The sequence below is a fragment of the Saccharomycodes ludwigii genome, chromosome III (assembly GCF_020623625.1).
Source record: "Saccharomycodes ludwigii strain NBRC 1722 chromosome III, whole genome shotgun sequence".
Lineage (NCBI taxonomy): Eukaryota > Fungi > Ascomycota > Saccharomycetes > Saccharomycodales > Saccharomycodaceae > Saccharomycodes > Saccharomycodes ludwigii.
The window spans coordinates 876,497-890,902 of record NC_060202.1 but is presented as its reverse complement, the minus strand read 5'-3'; the positions used below and the strand labels follow the sequence as shown (position 1 = coordinate 890,902).

At 28.3% G+C, this 14,406-nt stretch overlaps 8 protein-coding genes across 8 annotated transcripts; 4 read left to right on the top strand and 4 right to left on the bottom strand.

The window, feature by feature from the left end:
* Positions 1 to 1,507: 1,507 nt before the first annotated feature.
* Positions 1,508 to 2,524, bottom strand: MDH3 (malate dehydrogenase MDH3; the record flags this gene model as incomplete). The annotated part of the gene is made up of 1 exon (XM_046077341.1): positions 1,508 to 2,524. One exon carries the CDS (start codon positions 2,522 to 2,524, stop codon positions 1,508 to 1,510), a length of 1,017 nt encoding a protein of 338 aa, XP_045935091.1.
* Positions 2,525 to 3,219: 695 nt separating this feature from the next.
* CIN4 (Arf family GTPase CIN4) lies at positions 3,220 to 3,834 on the bottom strand (the record flags this gene model as incomplete). The annotated part of the gene is made up of 1 exon (XM_046077340.1): positions 3,220 to 3,834. The coding sequence occupies one exon, from the start codon at positions 3,832 to 3,834 to the stop codon at positions 3,220 to 3,222; it is 615 nt and encodes a 204-aa protein (XP_045935090.1).
* Positions 3,835 to 4,377: 543 nt separating this feature from the next.
* PSO2 (DNA cross-link repair protein PSO2) lies at positions 4,378 to 6,354 on the top strand (the record flags this gene model as incomplete). Its single annotated transcript, XM_046077339.1, has 1 exon — positions 4,378 to 6,354. The coding sequence occupies one exon, from the start codon at positions 4,378 to 4,380 to the stop codon at positions 6,352 to 6,354; it is 1,977 nt and encodes a 658-aa protein (XP_045935089.1).
* A 650-nt stretch (positions 6,355 to 7,004) lies between these two features.
* GID8 (glucose-induced degradation complex subunit GID8) lies at positions 7,005 to 8,699 on the top strand (the record flags this gene model as incomplete). The annotated part of the gene is made up of 1 exon (XM_046077338.1): positions 7,005 to 8,699. One exon carries the CDS (start codon positions 7,005 to 7,007, stop codon positions 8,697 to 8,699), a length of 1,695 nt encoding a protein of 564 aa, XP_045935088.1.
* A 61-nt stretch (positions 8,700 to 8,760) lies between these two features.
* Positions 8,761 to 9,540, bottom strand: ERG29 (Erg29p; the record flags this gene model as incomplete). The annotated part of the gene is made up of 1 exon (XM_046077337.1): positions 8,761 to 9,540. The coding sequence occupies one exon, from the start codon at positions 9,538 to 9,540 to the stop codon at positions 8,761 to 8,763; it is 780 nt and encodes a 259-aa protein (XP_045935087.1).
* Positions 9,541 to 10,844: 1,304 nt separating this feature from the next.
* Positions 10,845 to 11,576, top strand: AFB1 (Afb1p; the record flags this gene model as incomplete). Its single annotated transcript, XM_046077336.1, has 1 exon — positions 10,845 to 11,576. One exon carries the CDS (start codon positions 10,845 to 10,847, stop codon positions 11,574 to 11,576), a length of 732 nt encoding a protein of 243 aa, XP_045935086.1.
* Positions 11,577 to 11,764: 188 nt separating this feature from the next.
* REC114 (Rec114p) lies at positions 11,765 to 12,799 on the bottom strand (the record flags this gene model as incomplete). Its single annotated transcript, XM_046077335.1, has 1 exon — positions 11,765 to 12,799. The coding sequence occupies one exon, from the start codon at positions 12,797 to 12,799 to the stop codon at positions 11,765 to 11,767; it is 1,035 nt and encodes a 344-aa protein (XP_045935085.1).
* A 531-nt stretch (positions 12,800 to 13,330) lies between these two features.
* On the top strand, positions 13,331 to 13,489 carry MCO6 (Mco6p; the record flags this gene model as incomplete). The annotated part of the gene is made up of 1 exon (XM_046076935.1): positions 13,331 to 13,489. The coding sequence occupies one exon, from the start codon at positions 13,331 to 13,333 to the stop codon at positions 13,487 to 13,489; it is 159 nt and encodes a 52-aa protein (XP_045935084.1).
* Between the last annotated feature and the right edge of the window lie 917 nt (positions 13,490 to 14,406).

Here is a 14,406-nt window from a genome sequence, read left to right as displayed (position 1 = left end):
AATAAATAAATAAATTTTTTGAAATTACTGCTGTAACCTGTGAGCAAACACACCATTTAATTTACAGCTTTCGTTTTGTCTGTCTTAGACTCTTAGAAATATATGCAATGTAAAAAATAAATAAATAAAACAGAAAATCTATGCCTATTTTTATCCTATTATTACTAAAAATGTGGGGACCTGTTCATCTTAATCTGCAGGAAGTATGAAAATAGATATAGGCAGGTTTCTCGTGACAGAAAATATCCATTTCAATTGTCAACTGCGGTAGTAAAGAAAGGAAAGTGGGGTGAGTGCTTTTTGTAAAACAGGTAGAATAACCATATGGGTGGGGTGGGTATATTAATTTGAATTTTGTTAGTGAAAAAGTGGGTGGGGGTTAGTAATTAGCGGGTTTTTTTTCTTGCTAATGAATACATATTTATAACACAAAAAAAAATGTATTATTTTTTTTTTTTTTTTATACACGGGGTATCGGAATATTGGTATAATACCCAAAAAAAAAAAAAAAAAAAAAGGATTTTAAACTTTCCAGTAAGTGTGTAGATGGGTGTATCGATGTTTAAAAAAGGTTTAAAAGAGGGAAAAATTAAAATCAATAATAATATATATATTTTTTTTTTATACATCATTTCCCCACTTTTGAATCCCTCCTGCTCCATTTACCTGTTCTGCTGTTAGTATTTGTAATTTAGAAAAGTATCGTTTAAAACAAAATACCCCCTTTTAATTTTTTTTTTTTTTTTTTTTTATATTAGGCATTTAAGATGTTGATTACTTTTTTTTTACCAATTTATTATCATTAGCTTTAAAAACTAAAACCGTACCAAATAAAAAAAATCATTAGTTTTTTTTTTTTTTTTTTTTAGTCTCCTGTGGTCCTAGGACCCTCTTAGCTTAGATGTACTAGTTATTTTGTCTCGTCTTAACCTTAGGCAGTGAAGATATGTATCTCATATAGAATGAAACGATAGTAAGCAATAAACATCTGGTTTGCCAAGCCATTTTATTATCTTGTAAATCCATCTTCAATCACAAAGTTATGAATTTATTTTTTTTTTTTTTTTTTTTTTACTTGGATTAGTAAGAAAGTTAATTTTGACGTCACTTAATACGATTGTTGAAAACATTGAGTCTAAAGTCCCTAATAAATGTGATAATAAGATTGTGTTCTATATGGACATTAACGGACCCGATAAATATTCCCAATAGGACACCTAGAACATCCGAACTACGGGAAAGAAAAAACCAGTTTTCTATATGAAAAAGCGCACTCTATTGAGACTCGGATTAATTACGGAGTGCCGTGTGAGAAATTACGAAAAATGTTTCATTACAAAAATTATTTTAGAAGCAACATTTTAATAAAAAAGAAAAAAATTAAAAAAAAAAAAACAAACAAAAAATTAAAAAATAAGAAAAAAAAAAAAAAAAAAAGTCATTAAGAGTTTTTAATTCCAGACATATATACGTTTGCAGTCTTTTTTTTCCCTTTTTCTCTCTTTCTTCACAATTTGCTATTGTCGGTCTTGGCGACAAAATCTTTACCCTTTTGAATTTCTCTTTTCAATTGGGGCAAGGCTTGGACAATTAATTTTTCTTCTCTAGCGGGGATTCCTCTTAAACAGGAGCTGTCAATATAATCAACGAATCCAGTATGGTTTTGTAATTTAATAGGACAAGCAAAATATTCTATTTTTGGACTGCGCAATTTGTTTTGCAATTGTTTCCCACCTCTATTATATTTCAAGTTAACAAAAGCTGGAACTAATTCATTTTCAGATACGGTAGAACCGTTCAATAAGCCAGCCTTGGCTTTAATGACACTAGAAACAAACCTAAAGCCAGCCCAAGACATACTTAGAGTGGCCGAACCCTTACCATCTTTAGCCTTCACAACTTCATCACCACCGAATTGAACTCTATGAACAAATTCTTCATAATTTGGAACCTCAGTACCATTAGGTAGTAATGGAATAATAGTTTTACCGGCGTGGCCACCAATAACAATAACATCTTTATTATTACTAAAAGTTTCTGCGCGAACATTATCTAAAGTTGTTACACCAAAAACTCTGTTTTCAACCCATCCACTATTATCTGTAGAAGAAGTGTATTGCTTCAAGGTTTCAACAGCAACAGCCACTAGTGAGTTAACTGGATTAGAAACCACACAAACGCAACAAGTGGGCTTAGCGTAAATAGCAACATTTTTAATTAAACCTTGCATAATTTTAGCATTAATACTAAACAAGTCATCTCTAGTCATGCCTGGTTTTCTTGGTACACCAGCAACAATAACAACAACATCAGTTCCTTCTAAAGCTTCTGCTGGATTAACATGCCCTGTAATCTTAGGAACATTAGTAATATGAGATAAGTCAGTGGCCACCCCGGGTGCTAATCTAATATCATATAAACTTAGATGTCTAATTGGTAACTTGCTTAATGTCAATAACAATGACAATGGTTGACCGATACCACCGGCTGCACCTAATACTGTAACTTTTAAACCTTCAGACATTGTTGTTTGTGTAATTTTTTGTTTTTTTTTTTTTTATTATTGGTGTGTTTTATGTTGGTATTGTTTACCTACTTGAGTTTTTTCTCTTTTTTTAAGTCTATATATATAAACGTGTAGAAGTGTTATGATGGAAAGGAAGCGGTATGAATTTAAGAAATAGGCGAAGTATATATATATATATATATATATATAATATATATTTGTATTGATATTGATATTCATTAGAATAAGCTTTATATACTATTTTTATTTACTTTTTTTTTTTTTAATTTTTTTATTTTTTTAATATTGAATTATTTATTCTATTAACACTTACACATAATGATTATCCTTCTGTTCTAATACTTATCTTTATAAGCATATCTTCTTGTTTGTTTGTTTTTTTCTATTGTGCCTGTTTTTCCTCTCGTCCGTTCCATTAACCCGTGGCGATAGTGATTGTGCTGCTGGTCCTCATTAAAATAAATGAATAAACATGTGTTATATACATACACACTTGATAAATTTTCTGGGATAATATGAATTTGCGAGCGTTACCAGCGTTACATACGCACATAAATTCAAAATATTTTAAATGTTGTAATAGAATAATATGTTCATAGAGCGGATAATATCGGGTTCCCCTAGGGGGGAAAAAACCCCTCTAATGGGGCATTGCAAAAAAGGTATTATTTAGTCAGGTTAAAGTGATTATATCATTTACCAATGATGATATTAACTAACAGCTCCTTTAAACCTAAATGTGTAATACCACTACATTGAATTATAGTATAGTTATTATTTTTACTATTACCCACCATTTCTTTTTCCAAAAAAGAATAAGTTGATAAAAAATCGGTATTACCATAGTTGTTGTTGTTGTTGTTATTACCATCGGTCATTGTGTCTATTAAATCTACCTTGTTCAATAATATAATTACAGGAATTACAATATCGCCCTCAATTTCAACACTTTCCAAATTCCTCTTCAATGCTTCCATTGACTCATTTATTCTAGATTTATCGTATATATCAACACACCATAGCAAACAGTCTATTTTATCAAAATAATTATTCCAAAATGGTCTTAAAGATTTTTGTCCTCCTATGTCCCATATATTTATAAGATAAGATGAATATGTAACACTTTTGATGCTGAAACCTACAGTGGGCGTGATCTCTTTTGCAGTGGTGGTGGTAGTAGTTTCACAGGTTATATCTTGCAACCCTTTTACTATGGTCGATTTCCCCGAGTTATCCAATCCTAGTAATAAACATTTGATTTCTTTATCCTTTATCTTTTGTTTTTTCATTATAGTCAAAAATCCCATCGTTCCTTTTAATGACTATAGTGCCGATGTTGATGGTATGTTGCTTGCTGATCATACTATTTTTTGTAAACTCATAGATATATATATATATATATATATAGGTAGAATAAGAAATAGCTTTAACCGTTTTATACTTACATTTTTTTTCAACCTTTTTTTTTTTCCTTTTCCAAGAAAAAAAAAAAAAAAAAAAAAATATATATATATATATTATATATACACGAGTATAATTAACTCGTGCGTTTAATCTTATACAATCACGTGAAAACATAAAAAGGACATTGATTAACATGCTTTGCTAAATATAACAACTTTATTCATTACATAATTACCAGTACTGAGTAAATCTACTTTTATTCAAGTTAAATTATACAAAGACATGTATTTTATCTACCACAACAGAAAAGTAGATTAAATATGTTATAATTATTATCCGCATATAACAAAAACAAAAACAAAAACAAAAACAAAAACAAAAACAAAAACAAAGGCAAAAATTTATTAAAGAAGGAGTAACTTATATCTGAAGTGCTTAGCAATACAATGGGCAGACAATCAAGCTTATTGGAATTCTTTTCTGCCAAGAATCTGAATAGTAGTAATAATATCAAAAAAGAAACTATAATTATCTTGGATGATGATGATGATGATGACAATGATAATGAAAAACAGAACGAATGTCACTATGTACATGAGGAGAAAAAAGTGGAGAAAGTAGATAAAGAAATAAGCACTAAAACTCTACTAAAGAATAAAAATGCTGAGGCAAATATCACGCTCAATAATAACAATATTAATGTATCAAATGAAGATCTTTTAATTATTCGGCAAAATATAAAATCACGGAAAAAACAACCAAACATTACTAGATCCACCAAGTTTAAATCTACAAAGGAAATTTTAAGCCTAAAAAAAACAGATTTTATGCTTTCTGAAAAAAAACCTATAAAAAAAATACTTTCAAACAATATTAAGCAACAGAAAAGAAAAAGAAAAAATCTAGTTCCCCCTCACTATAAGATCTTAACATTTGACAGCACACATAAGATAGTAGTTGATGGTTTCAATTATACGTATAATGATGGTGAAATAAAACATTTTTTTTTGTCTCATTTCCATTCAGATCATTATATTGGGTTATCAATCAAATGGTTCACCGATTATGAACCAAATGCAATAGTTTATTGTTCTAAAATCACTGCATCTTTATTGATTTCCAAATTTAACATTCCTTCAGAAATAAGTTTAAGTAGAATAAAACCTCTAGAATTTAACACCTATTACGATAATATTTTTCCAAAAGATAAGTCTTTGAAGGTTTTGCTTATTGATGCAAATCATTGCCCAGGTGCAGCTTTGTTTCATTTCGAATTTACCAACAATTCTACTAGTACTATTAAGTATTTGCACACTGGTGATTTTAGGTATCATCATGAAAAAATGTTTCCATTTCTATCGTTGCATCACTACAATAAGGTGTATTTGGATACTACGTATTTAAATATAGCATATCAATTTCCTAGTCAAGAAAATGTCATAAACGTGACCCTAAATTTTTTAGTAAAATATTGCTTAGGACAGGGACATAATACCATATTCAATGCCAATAGCAATAGTAAGAATAATATCCAATTAATATTTAAATTGCTCAATTATAATAATAATAATAATAATAATAATAAAAACGGTAGCATTAAAAAAAAGTATATCATATTTTTTGGCGGGTATACCCTAGGCAAAGAACCTTTAAGTATTTCTATTGCTTCAGAATTAAATTGTAATGTACTTATTGATAGAGATACGTTGAGAGCCAAAATTCCGGATTTACATAGAAATTTAAAATATGAAAATATATCTATAGTGAATAATAGTGAAGGGGGCTCAAAATCTACAGGTGCTTATATTCAAGATATTTTCGAGAACAGCAATGGCAACTCTTTAACCAATAATGACGTAGTTTGCTGCATTGTGCCCATGCATCATATTTCAAAAGGCTCCAAATATTTACTTGATCATCATAACTTAAGAAATTACGTAGTTGACAAGTTTGACACTTACATAATAGGTGTACAACCAACCGGGTGGAATTTCTATAATAGGTATGATACTCGCAGCAATGATATTAGCAATAATGAAATTAATCATGAGCAAATAATCAGACGGCTACTATGTAGTAAAAATAATAGTGCGGAGAATAATGAGCTGGTCTTTAATGAGGAAAAACTACTGCAACAATGTAAAATACAACTATCCAGTAATAATAGCAGTAATACTCTAAGGAAAAAGAAAATAAAAGATATAAATGATAGATATGTGAGTATAAAAATCCCGTATTCTGATCACAGTAGTTTTACCGATTTAGTAGAATTCGGAGTTTTCAATAGTTGGGACCAAATCATACCTACGGTTTATGACGGAGGTAAAAATGGCGAGACGGGGAACAAAGAAAAGTTCCGATGGTTTAAATATTGGAAAATATATAAGAACTGTAAAAATGCAAGAGAAACAAGATGCTCATAAATTAAAACTACGAGTTGTAATTGACACGTAATTCTATATCCGTATAAAATTCTTAAAACATGAATATTTTCCACGCTGTTATATGTCTTAGTATTGATTTGCGGGAGAAGAGAGGAACGTGCTTTTCAAACTTTTATGGGTGTCTTAAAGTTACAACAGCTATGAGGAAAGCAATATTGTAACATCCAAGTAAAAAACACGGACTTTTAGTTATGATACAATATGTTGTTCCAGAAAAGCTATGTACACCATTAATCAATAGTCCTTATAAAGTCAACATTAACACCCGTACATTCTATATACTAAACCATATAACCGTTAATAGAGATAGTAATAAAAAAATGAATAATAATAATAATAATAATAATATCCAAAAATAGTTTGGCCTTTAATGTTTACCCTCTCCCTTTCCTCCCTCCCCCCTTTCGTTTTAGTAATTTTTTTTTTTTTCCTTTCCCCCCCTCCCTTTCACCATTTTTTTTTTTTTTTTTTTTTTTTTACATAGATCACTTATGCTTATAAAGGACCTATAAATTCTTCATCTTATTTTCATTCTACTGTTGTTGTTTAATGCAACCAAATTTAGGGATCCATATTAAATCATAAAGTACCAAAGGTAATCGTAACAAACGGTAACAATTTTAAACGATATGAATTTACAAGATCAGAAACAGAATAAAAAAACTACTAATAAAGATCAGGGTAATGATCCTATTTATTCTTTATTGGATATCTATGATATTAATAGATTGATAAATATTGGCGCAAGTAAAGGTAAGCCCCTACATTTACACGAAAATGATAATTTTAGTCTCAACAGTAATACTGAAATTGCTGCTGCCAATAACACAAATTGTGTTTCCAGTGCTATAAATACTAACGATAATGTTGCTGCTACGACCATTTCTTCTTCAGGCAATAACAGAAATAGAAGAAACAGAAGAAACAGAAACAGGAAAAATATAATTTCAGATATTATAGAGACGGAGAATATGACTAGCTTTCAAAATTCTGCTACTAGTGCTACTGCCATTGCTGCAAAGAAGAAGAGGCGAACAGGAAAACATGATATCAATGTTTCCCCACAGGGTAACAATTTCCCCATAAGCATCACTTTTAAAAAATATATGACTGACGTTAAAAGTTGTACAAATGTCAACAGCAATAACACTGAATATTTAATATTAAATTATTTTATAATCAGCTGTTTTGAAGAATCTACCATAAAACTGTTATGGAAAATAAATAATAGTGTCTACAGCAACAATTTCTTAACAGGTGACACCAACAACAGTTTCAACAAAGAATCAGATGCCTTTGTTAGATTATATAAAATTAGAGAAAGGTTAACTATTATGAATTTAATAAATAATGGAGATGTTTTGAAAAGTATCGAAGCTATTGGCGATTTATTTGGTGTTTTAATATTAGAACAATTGAGTAATGAGTATAGTTCTTCTGGTGTTGATGTTAGTAATCCACCTGTTAAAGATACCAGTGGCAAGGATAGTGAAACCGCTCAATTTGATAAAGATATTTTAGAATTGGATTTATTTTATAAACTATTATTACTACATATGATTGAAACAATCAAAAAGTATAAATATGAGCAATACAAAGATAGGGACGATTGTACAAAGGACAATGATGAGGAGAAATTTATCATGGGTCTAATGAATTTTTCGAGGGAAAAATTATCAACCAGATGTTTGACAATATTACCTATCACTAGAAGAAAAAAGTACTTCAAATTTTTACAGTATGTAATGATGTTATTACTATATCCTTCAAAGAAATTAATTACTGATTTTATGAATGGGAAATTACCTATTGTATTGCAAAAGCTATTTGATTCCGAATTTAGATTAAAATTGAGCGAAGAGGTTAATTATAAATTGCTAAAAATTATTTATCCTGATATTGTAAGTAATTCTAATATTAAAAAGTGGCCTGTTTTTATAAATATGTGCACCTCTACGGCTGGTGGTTATCCTAGCGGTAATAATAATAATAATAATAATAATAATAATAATAATAATAATGATGATGATGATGATGGCGGTGGTGGTAACAATAAAGACGTTTTCTTTGAAATTGGTAAACTAGTTGATCCATTCGGTAAAAATATAAATAGTAATATAATTACCAATCCAATATGGAAAAGATCTAATAGCCTCGTCAATAGCAGTACAAATAATGTTGCTTATAATTCAACTACAACTGTCAGCAATAGTGGCACCCTATGCGAACCGAACCTAGTACAGATATTTAAATTATGGCAATGGGGTAGAAATGAAGTGCTGAATAATAGAAACGAAAAGAAGCACAATGTACCGCCTTTATAGAAGTATGTGTTTTATGCCACGCTATATACTAATCTACAGAAATATATACATGTATATGATTTTAAATTAGAAATTCGCATTTTATCACATTCCCAGTTTCTAATTTTAAAAAACACAGCGGGTAATCGTCAAAGGAGCTATCTAATAGTTCATCCTTATTGTTATAAATAAAAATATTTTTACTAATAGTAAAATTTATGTTAGTATTTTTACTCAGCTCTTCATAGATACTACTATCTTTGAAAAAATGATATAATTTCCTTCTTAATTCCACCAACTTGCATCCATACTCTAATCCGTCATTAATAGAAGCATTGTTGTTATTATCGTATGTATATAACTCATTGGTAGTAAATTCAAATTGGTAAACCAACGGGGTTTTCAATATTGGCTTATAACCATCCTTAGAATTTATAACAGCACATGTAACAGTTAGGTGAGCTACCGGGACAGGTTTAGAAAAAAAGTCTTGCAAAGTTTCTTCATTATCATTACTAATGAAAGAGTGCCCGGTACCATCGTTTTTAAAATGTTTTTCCAACAACAATTTATGCTTCTTCAAAGATTGTAAATCACTACTATTTATCTCATTATAAGTGTTCTTACTTAATATATACATATCTAAACTTATGCATATTTCATTAATTATGGCTAATATCCCCATAGTTAGTAGAAATAATGTGATTCTGCCACTAACTTTGTGGTAGGTATAATTATTTATATATGGAACTGTATCCAAATATTTTAATACTATATCTTCATAGTAGAAATATTTGTCAATAATATTGCGGGTATTATTGTTATTACTGTAGTTTGTATTAATATTTGATGCTAGTGTCATGGTACTGATAATAAATATGTATATCTTCTTCTTCCTCTCCTAAAGTGAAAATTTGGTTTAAATTTTTTTATTTAAAAAAATTAGTGGCTATAAATCGGACGTGCTAATATAAAATGAGATAAAAGAGAGATAGAAAAAGAGGGACGAAAATAATAATAAAGCATTTGAGGTGGTTAAAAAAGTTTTACCCTTCAAAAGATTCGTTTATAGATAAGTTGTTGGAATAAATACCTGGCTTATAAATGGACACCGCCAACGTCAAGCGTGTTTGTACGTGATAACTAAGCAAAGAATTAATTCGTAGAGAAATCCATACAAAATAAGCACCCCAATAATAATAAAAAGCCGATACAATAAAAGTAAACAGAACTTAAAAAAAAAAATTGTACCGGGTAATGTTCTTAAGTTAATAAATTGTTCAAACAAAAAAAAAAAAAATGCAAGAATATTCAATGTCAGAAATGAGCACAGCACTGAAAATTGGTGGTGTAACACGTAAAAACATAAGATAACAGTCAATTTAAAGATTCTGAAAAATGAAGCCAAAGAATATATCTATATATGTTAGAAAATCTATTTTACTTTTCGCTGTTTATTGTTTAATAGTTTTATCTTAAATTATCTTTGATGTTCCCGCTGAATTTTTATGATATTTTTTTTTTTTTTTTTTTTTTAGGGTTTATTATTACTTACACTTCTTATTTATTACCATGTTTCAAAATAAGACCAAAAAAAAAATGCCGTTAAAGCTACTTGCATTTACCGACTTTATATAGTAAACACACGTTGTGAATAAAATGTTTAGTATTTCATAGAATAAATTTGAACAATATAGCTATTTACGCCTTGTTTAAAATTGTCAATGATACACCAATTATACTAATTAAAAAAAAATTTTTTTGGCATTGGCATCTCTTTTTGGCAAAAAAAAAAAAAAAATTCTAAAAATTGACCCTCATTGTTGGTAATTATCGAAATTTTTTAACGTTTTATGAAAAGACATGTAATTGTGTATCAGAAATGCATGTAGAAGTACCATTTCTTTTTTTTTCCTTTGCCAGATACAAAATGTTAAAACTTGTATCAAGTCAAATTCAACGATCTAATAATAGATAAATGAATTGTAACATTCCTTATATAAATAAAATGGTATAACCACCTACTTGATCTTTTTTTTTTTTTTTTTTTTTTTTTTTTTTTTTTGGCGACTTCTTTTTCTTCAGCTTTAGTTCAAAAGTATTTTGTAGTCTTCAAGTTTGTAATCAAAAATACGAAGGATAAGGAAAACCATTTTGTTCCAACAAATGACACGGTTATTATACACACTGAAATTTTTATTTTGCGTTTTATCGTTGACAACTCAATTTAGTTTGGCCACAACCATATCTAAAGCGCCAGTTACTACCACAAGTGTCTCAACAGAAATAATTGAACTGGCAAGATCCAAGGCGGCACAATATGATATGCCGATAATCTCTGCATTTTTAGCTGATTACAACTCTGACGACATTAAATATTTGTCCTATTTAAATGAAAATTCTAAAACCTTGCCTCAAGATATAATTAATTATCTATATCGTATAATAACTATATCACAATATGATTCATTACAACAAGACATGGCGTCAACTTTCCCATTTGACGAATTTCAAACTTTTGTTCAACCGTTTCCTTGGTATTCTAATATTTTGAAGAGTGCAAATGCTACTACCTTTTATGTTCCAGAAGATTTTGAAAGCACTATCCATATCGAAACTACCAGTGTCGTTAGTGCTAACATTGGTACCACTAATATGACTAGTATAAGTAAAAATACTGACAACACTGTTGTTACAAAAACAAGTACTATAAGTACGGAAAGTAATAAAAGTAGTACCAGTAATTCAAGTGAAAGTAGTGGTACTATTTCTACTAAATCATCAAATGGTGGTAGTCGTGTTATAATGGGCTTTGTACCTGCTTTCTCTTCATCTCCACTTATAATTTTAACATTATTATCTACTTGTTTGCTTTTGCCATTTTTTTTAATAATTTAAATTTTTTACTTTGAATGCGTTATCTAGTTAAGGTTTTCCTTCAATTTTTCGCTTTTGTTTTTCGTTTATTACTATCTAGATATTTATTTTTATCCATTATATATATATATCTATATATATATATATGTATGTATAATTTGTTGAAATATTATTTAAAAACAATATATATACGCTTGGTATGGTTATTTTTATTGTACCAAGTTTTTTATTATTTCTTCTAAATCATACACATTTTGCATAAATTCTTTATCCTGTATTTTTTTAACAATATAATCTTTGTCAATTATTAAGGAAATACCACCATTATTATTATTATTATTATTATTATTTGGAGTACCAACAAATAAATAATTATTTTTAGGAATTATATTATTATTATTATTATTATCAAACATTCTAGGATTACAACCGTTAGATTCAAAAGATGTTACTTTTAATGATGCTTCATTTGTTTTTTGGATGTTATTATTATTAAGAGTAACATCCAGATTATAGTTTCTCGGTGGTATTGTTGGTGGATTATTAGTATTCACCGTTGGTTTTGTTCTTTTGGTGGTAATATTATCAGAATCGTAAGTATCGTCACCAAAAGTAGCAGTAGTAGCATCAAAAAAAGAATGTGTTCTTGAGATGTTGTGGTCGGTAATATTTTTAGGTATTGCAAAGGTAGTATTATTCCTATTGATGCAAACATCTTTAGGATTAGAATTAATCCCACATCCAGTAGTATATGAACGAATAACCTGTCTGCCCTGTTTTATCTTGAGTCCCAAACTGTTTAGTGTTTGACTAATCTTTCTATAATTTTCATCATTGCAAATTATCTGGAATCTATGTTGCTTTTCATGTTGATAATATTTACATGCAATTACAGGAGATTTAACATTAAACCTTATCACCTCTTCTATTTTACTACTGTTGGTAGCCATAAAATTGGTCCCGGATGATGAAAATAATAATTGTTGCAAATCGATATTTTCTAAATTATTTACTATATTACCATCTTCCTCTTTGCACTGTACTATTTTGATTAAAATATTTCCAACTCTGTTGGCAGAATTATTATAATTTACCACTATTAAAAAATACAACGATAAATTATTCATTGGAACTGTATGTTGCCAATTGCTTAAATCATAACAGTCATCGTTATTATTGGTACCAGAATATTTTGAATATTTTAATAATGGCACCGTTGCTATATTTCTCACTTTTATGTTCATGATATATGTACTGTCTTGTTATATTTCTTTGTGGTTTATTTGTGTGTATTTTTTATGTTTAAAGAATCAAGCACTGTCACTAATTTATCATAGCCGCCTAAGATAAATACAGTATTAATAATAACAAATTTTCAACCATATTTTTTTTTTTTTTTTTTTGTTTATGTTTATGTTTATGTTAGAAAATAGAGAAAAATAATATTGTCAATTTGTTTAAAATTTTATTAAAGGCAATTTATTTCAAATAAATATAAACAATACGTTTCAAAGATTTTCATTTTAGCTCGTACAAGTATTTCGGGCTACAAGTATTTCGGACTGAGTATTTATTTGCCTTACAATTTCTTTTCCTTTTTTCTTTTTTTCTGTTATTAAAAAAAAAAAAAAAAAAAAATTGTACAATTTAATCCGACTTCACTTACCCCTCTCTTGATAAAGAGGAATTATTCTTATTTATTTATATAAAAAGAAAATATAAACTATAGCTATAGGTTTATTTATAAAATAATTGATTTCATACTATTGATAGAGATGATTTTAAACATTGTTAATCATTTAAGAGATATATTCAAACAATTTAGAAGCGAGGAAGAGCAGATTTCCCTAAGTAGAAAAGCATTTTTTCAAATGGTCGGCTATGTGGGTAGTTGTATGGTAATATCATTATTAGTACAAAAAGAAATGATCTGAATCTTTAAAAAAGAAATAAACCAGAGAAAATTATACTGCTAGCGAAAATAATATAATAATTTATGACCAAAAAAAAAAAAAATTGAAATTTGCCAGTAATATTCTATTATAGTATAACATATAGGTGCTTTTATGCCACATTATACCCTATTTTTAACCGTGTGAAAAGAAACCCTTTCCAATATGACAAAGAGTTATGCATAATTTTGTGTCATAGTATCAAATTTTTACAAAACATTTTATCCACTCAAAGCCCCTCTTTTTTTTTTTTTTTTTTTTTTTTTTTAATACTAAATTTGCTATTTTCGTCAGTTTTGCTTTTTTTTTAATCATAACCTTTGCCAGGTTTTATTGTTGATGATACTTCTAAAAGTAATAATTATTTTGTTCATTTGTAATACTGACATTGTTACTTTGTGAAAATAATTATAAAATATAAGGTTTTAATAACGAAGCGACAATTACCTTTTAAAGATAGTTTTTTTATTCTATCTATTTAGTTAGCCGATCGGATAGTATTTGTATAGACATGTATACATAATTATATTTATCCTATCTCATTTTATCTATTGCTGATTATTCCATTGAATTTAATAATAATAGTAACAATAGCAATAATAATAATAATAATAATATTAATTTACGACTACTATTGAGACCTGGAGTAAAAGAAAAAGACCATAAAAGTAGCAAAATAAATAAACAAACTAAAATAGTACTATAGAGCTATTAAAAACAATAATACCAAAAAAAATGTAGCAAAAAGTAATAATACTAATAGCCAAACTCATTAGCTGTTTTTGTGAAGGGAAGTATAAAATTGGAAGAGTTTTTACCTTTTTCTTATCTTATTCTGTTTTGTTCGAAAAATAAGAAACATTATCTTATAAACATTTAAAGGTATATATATGAATTGG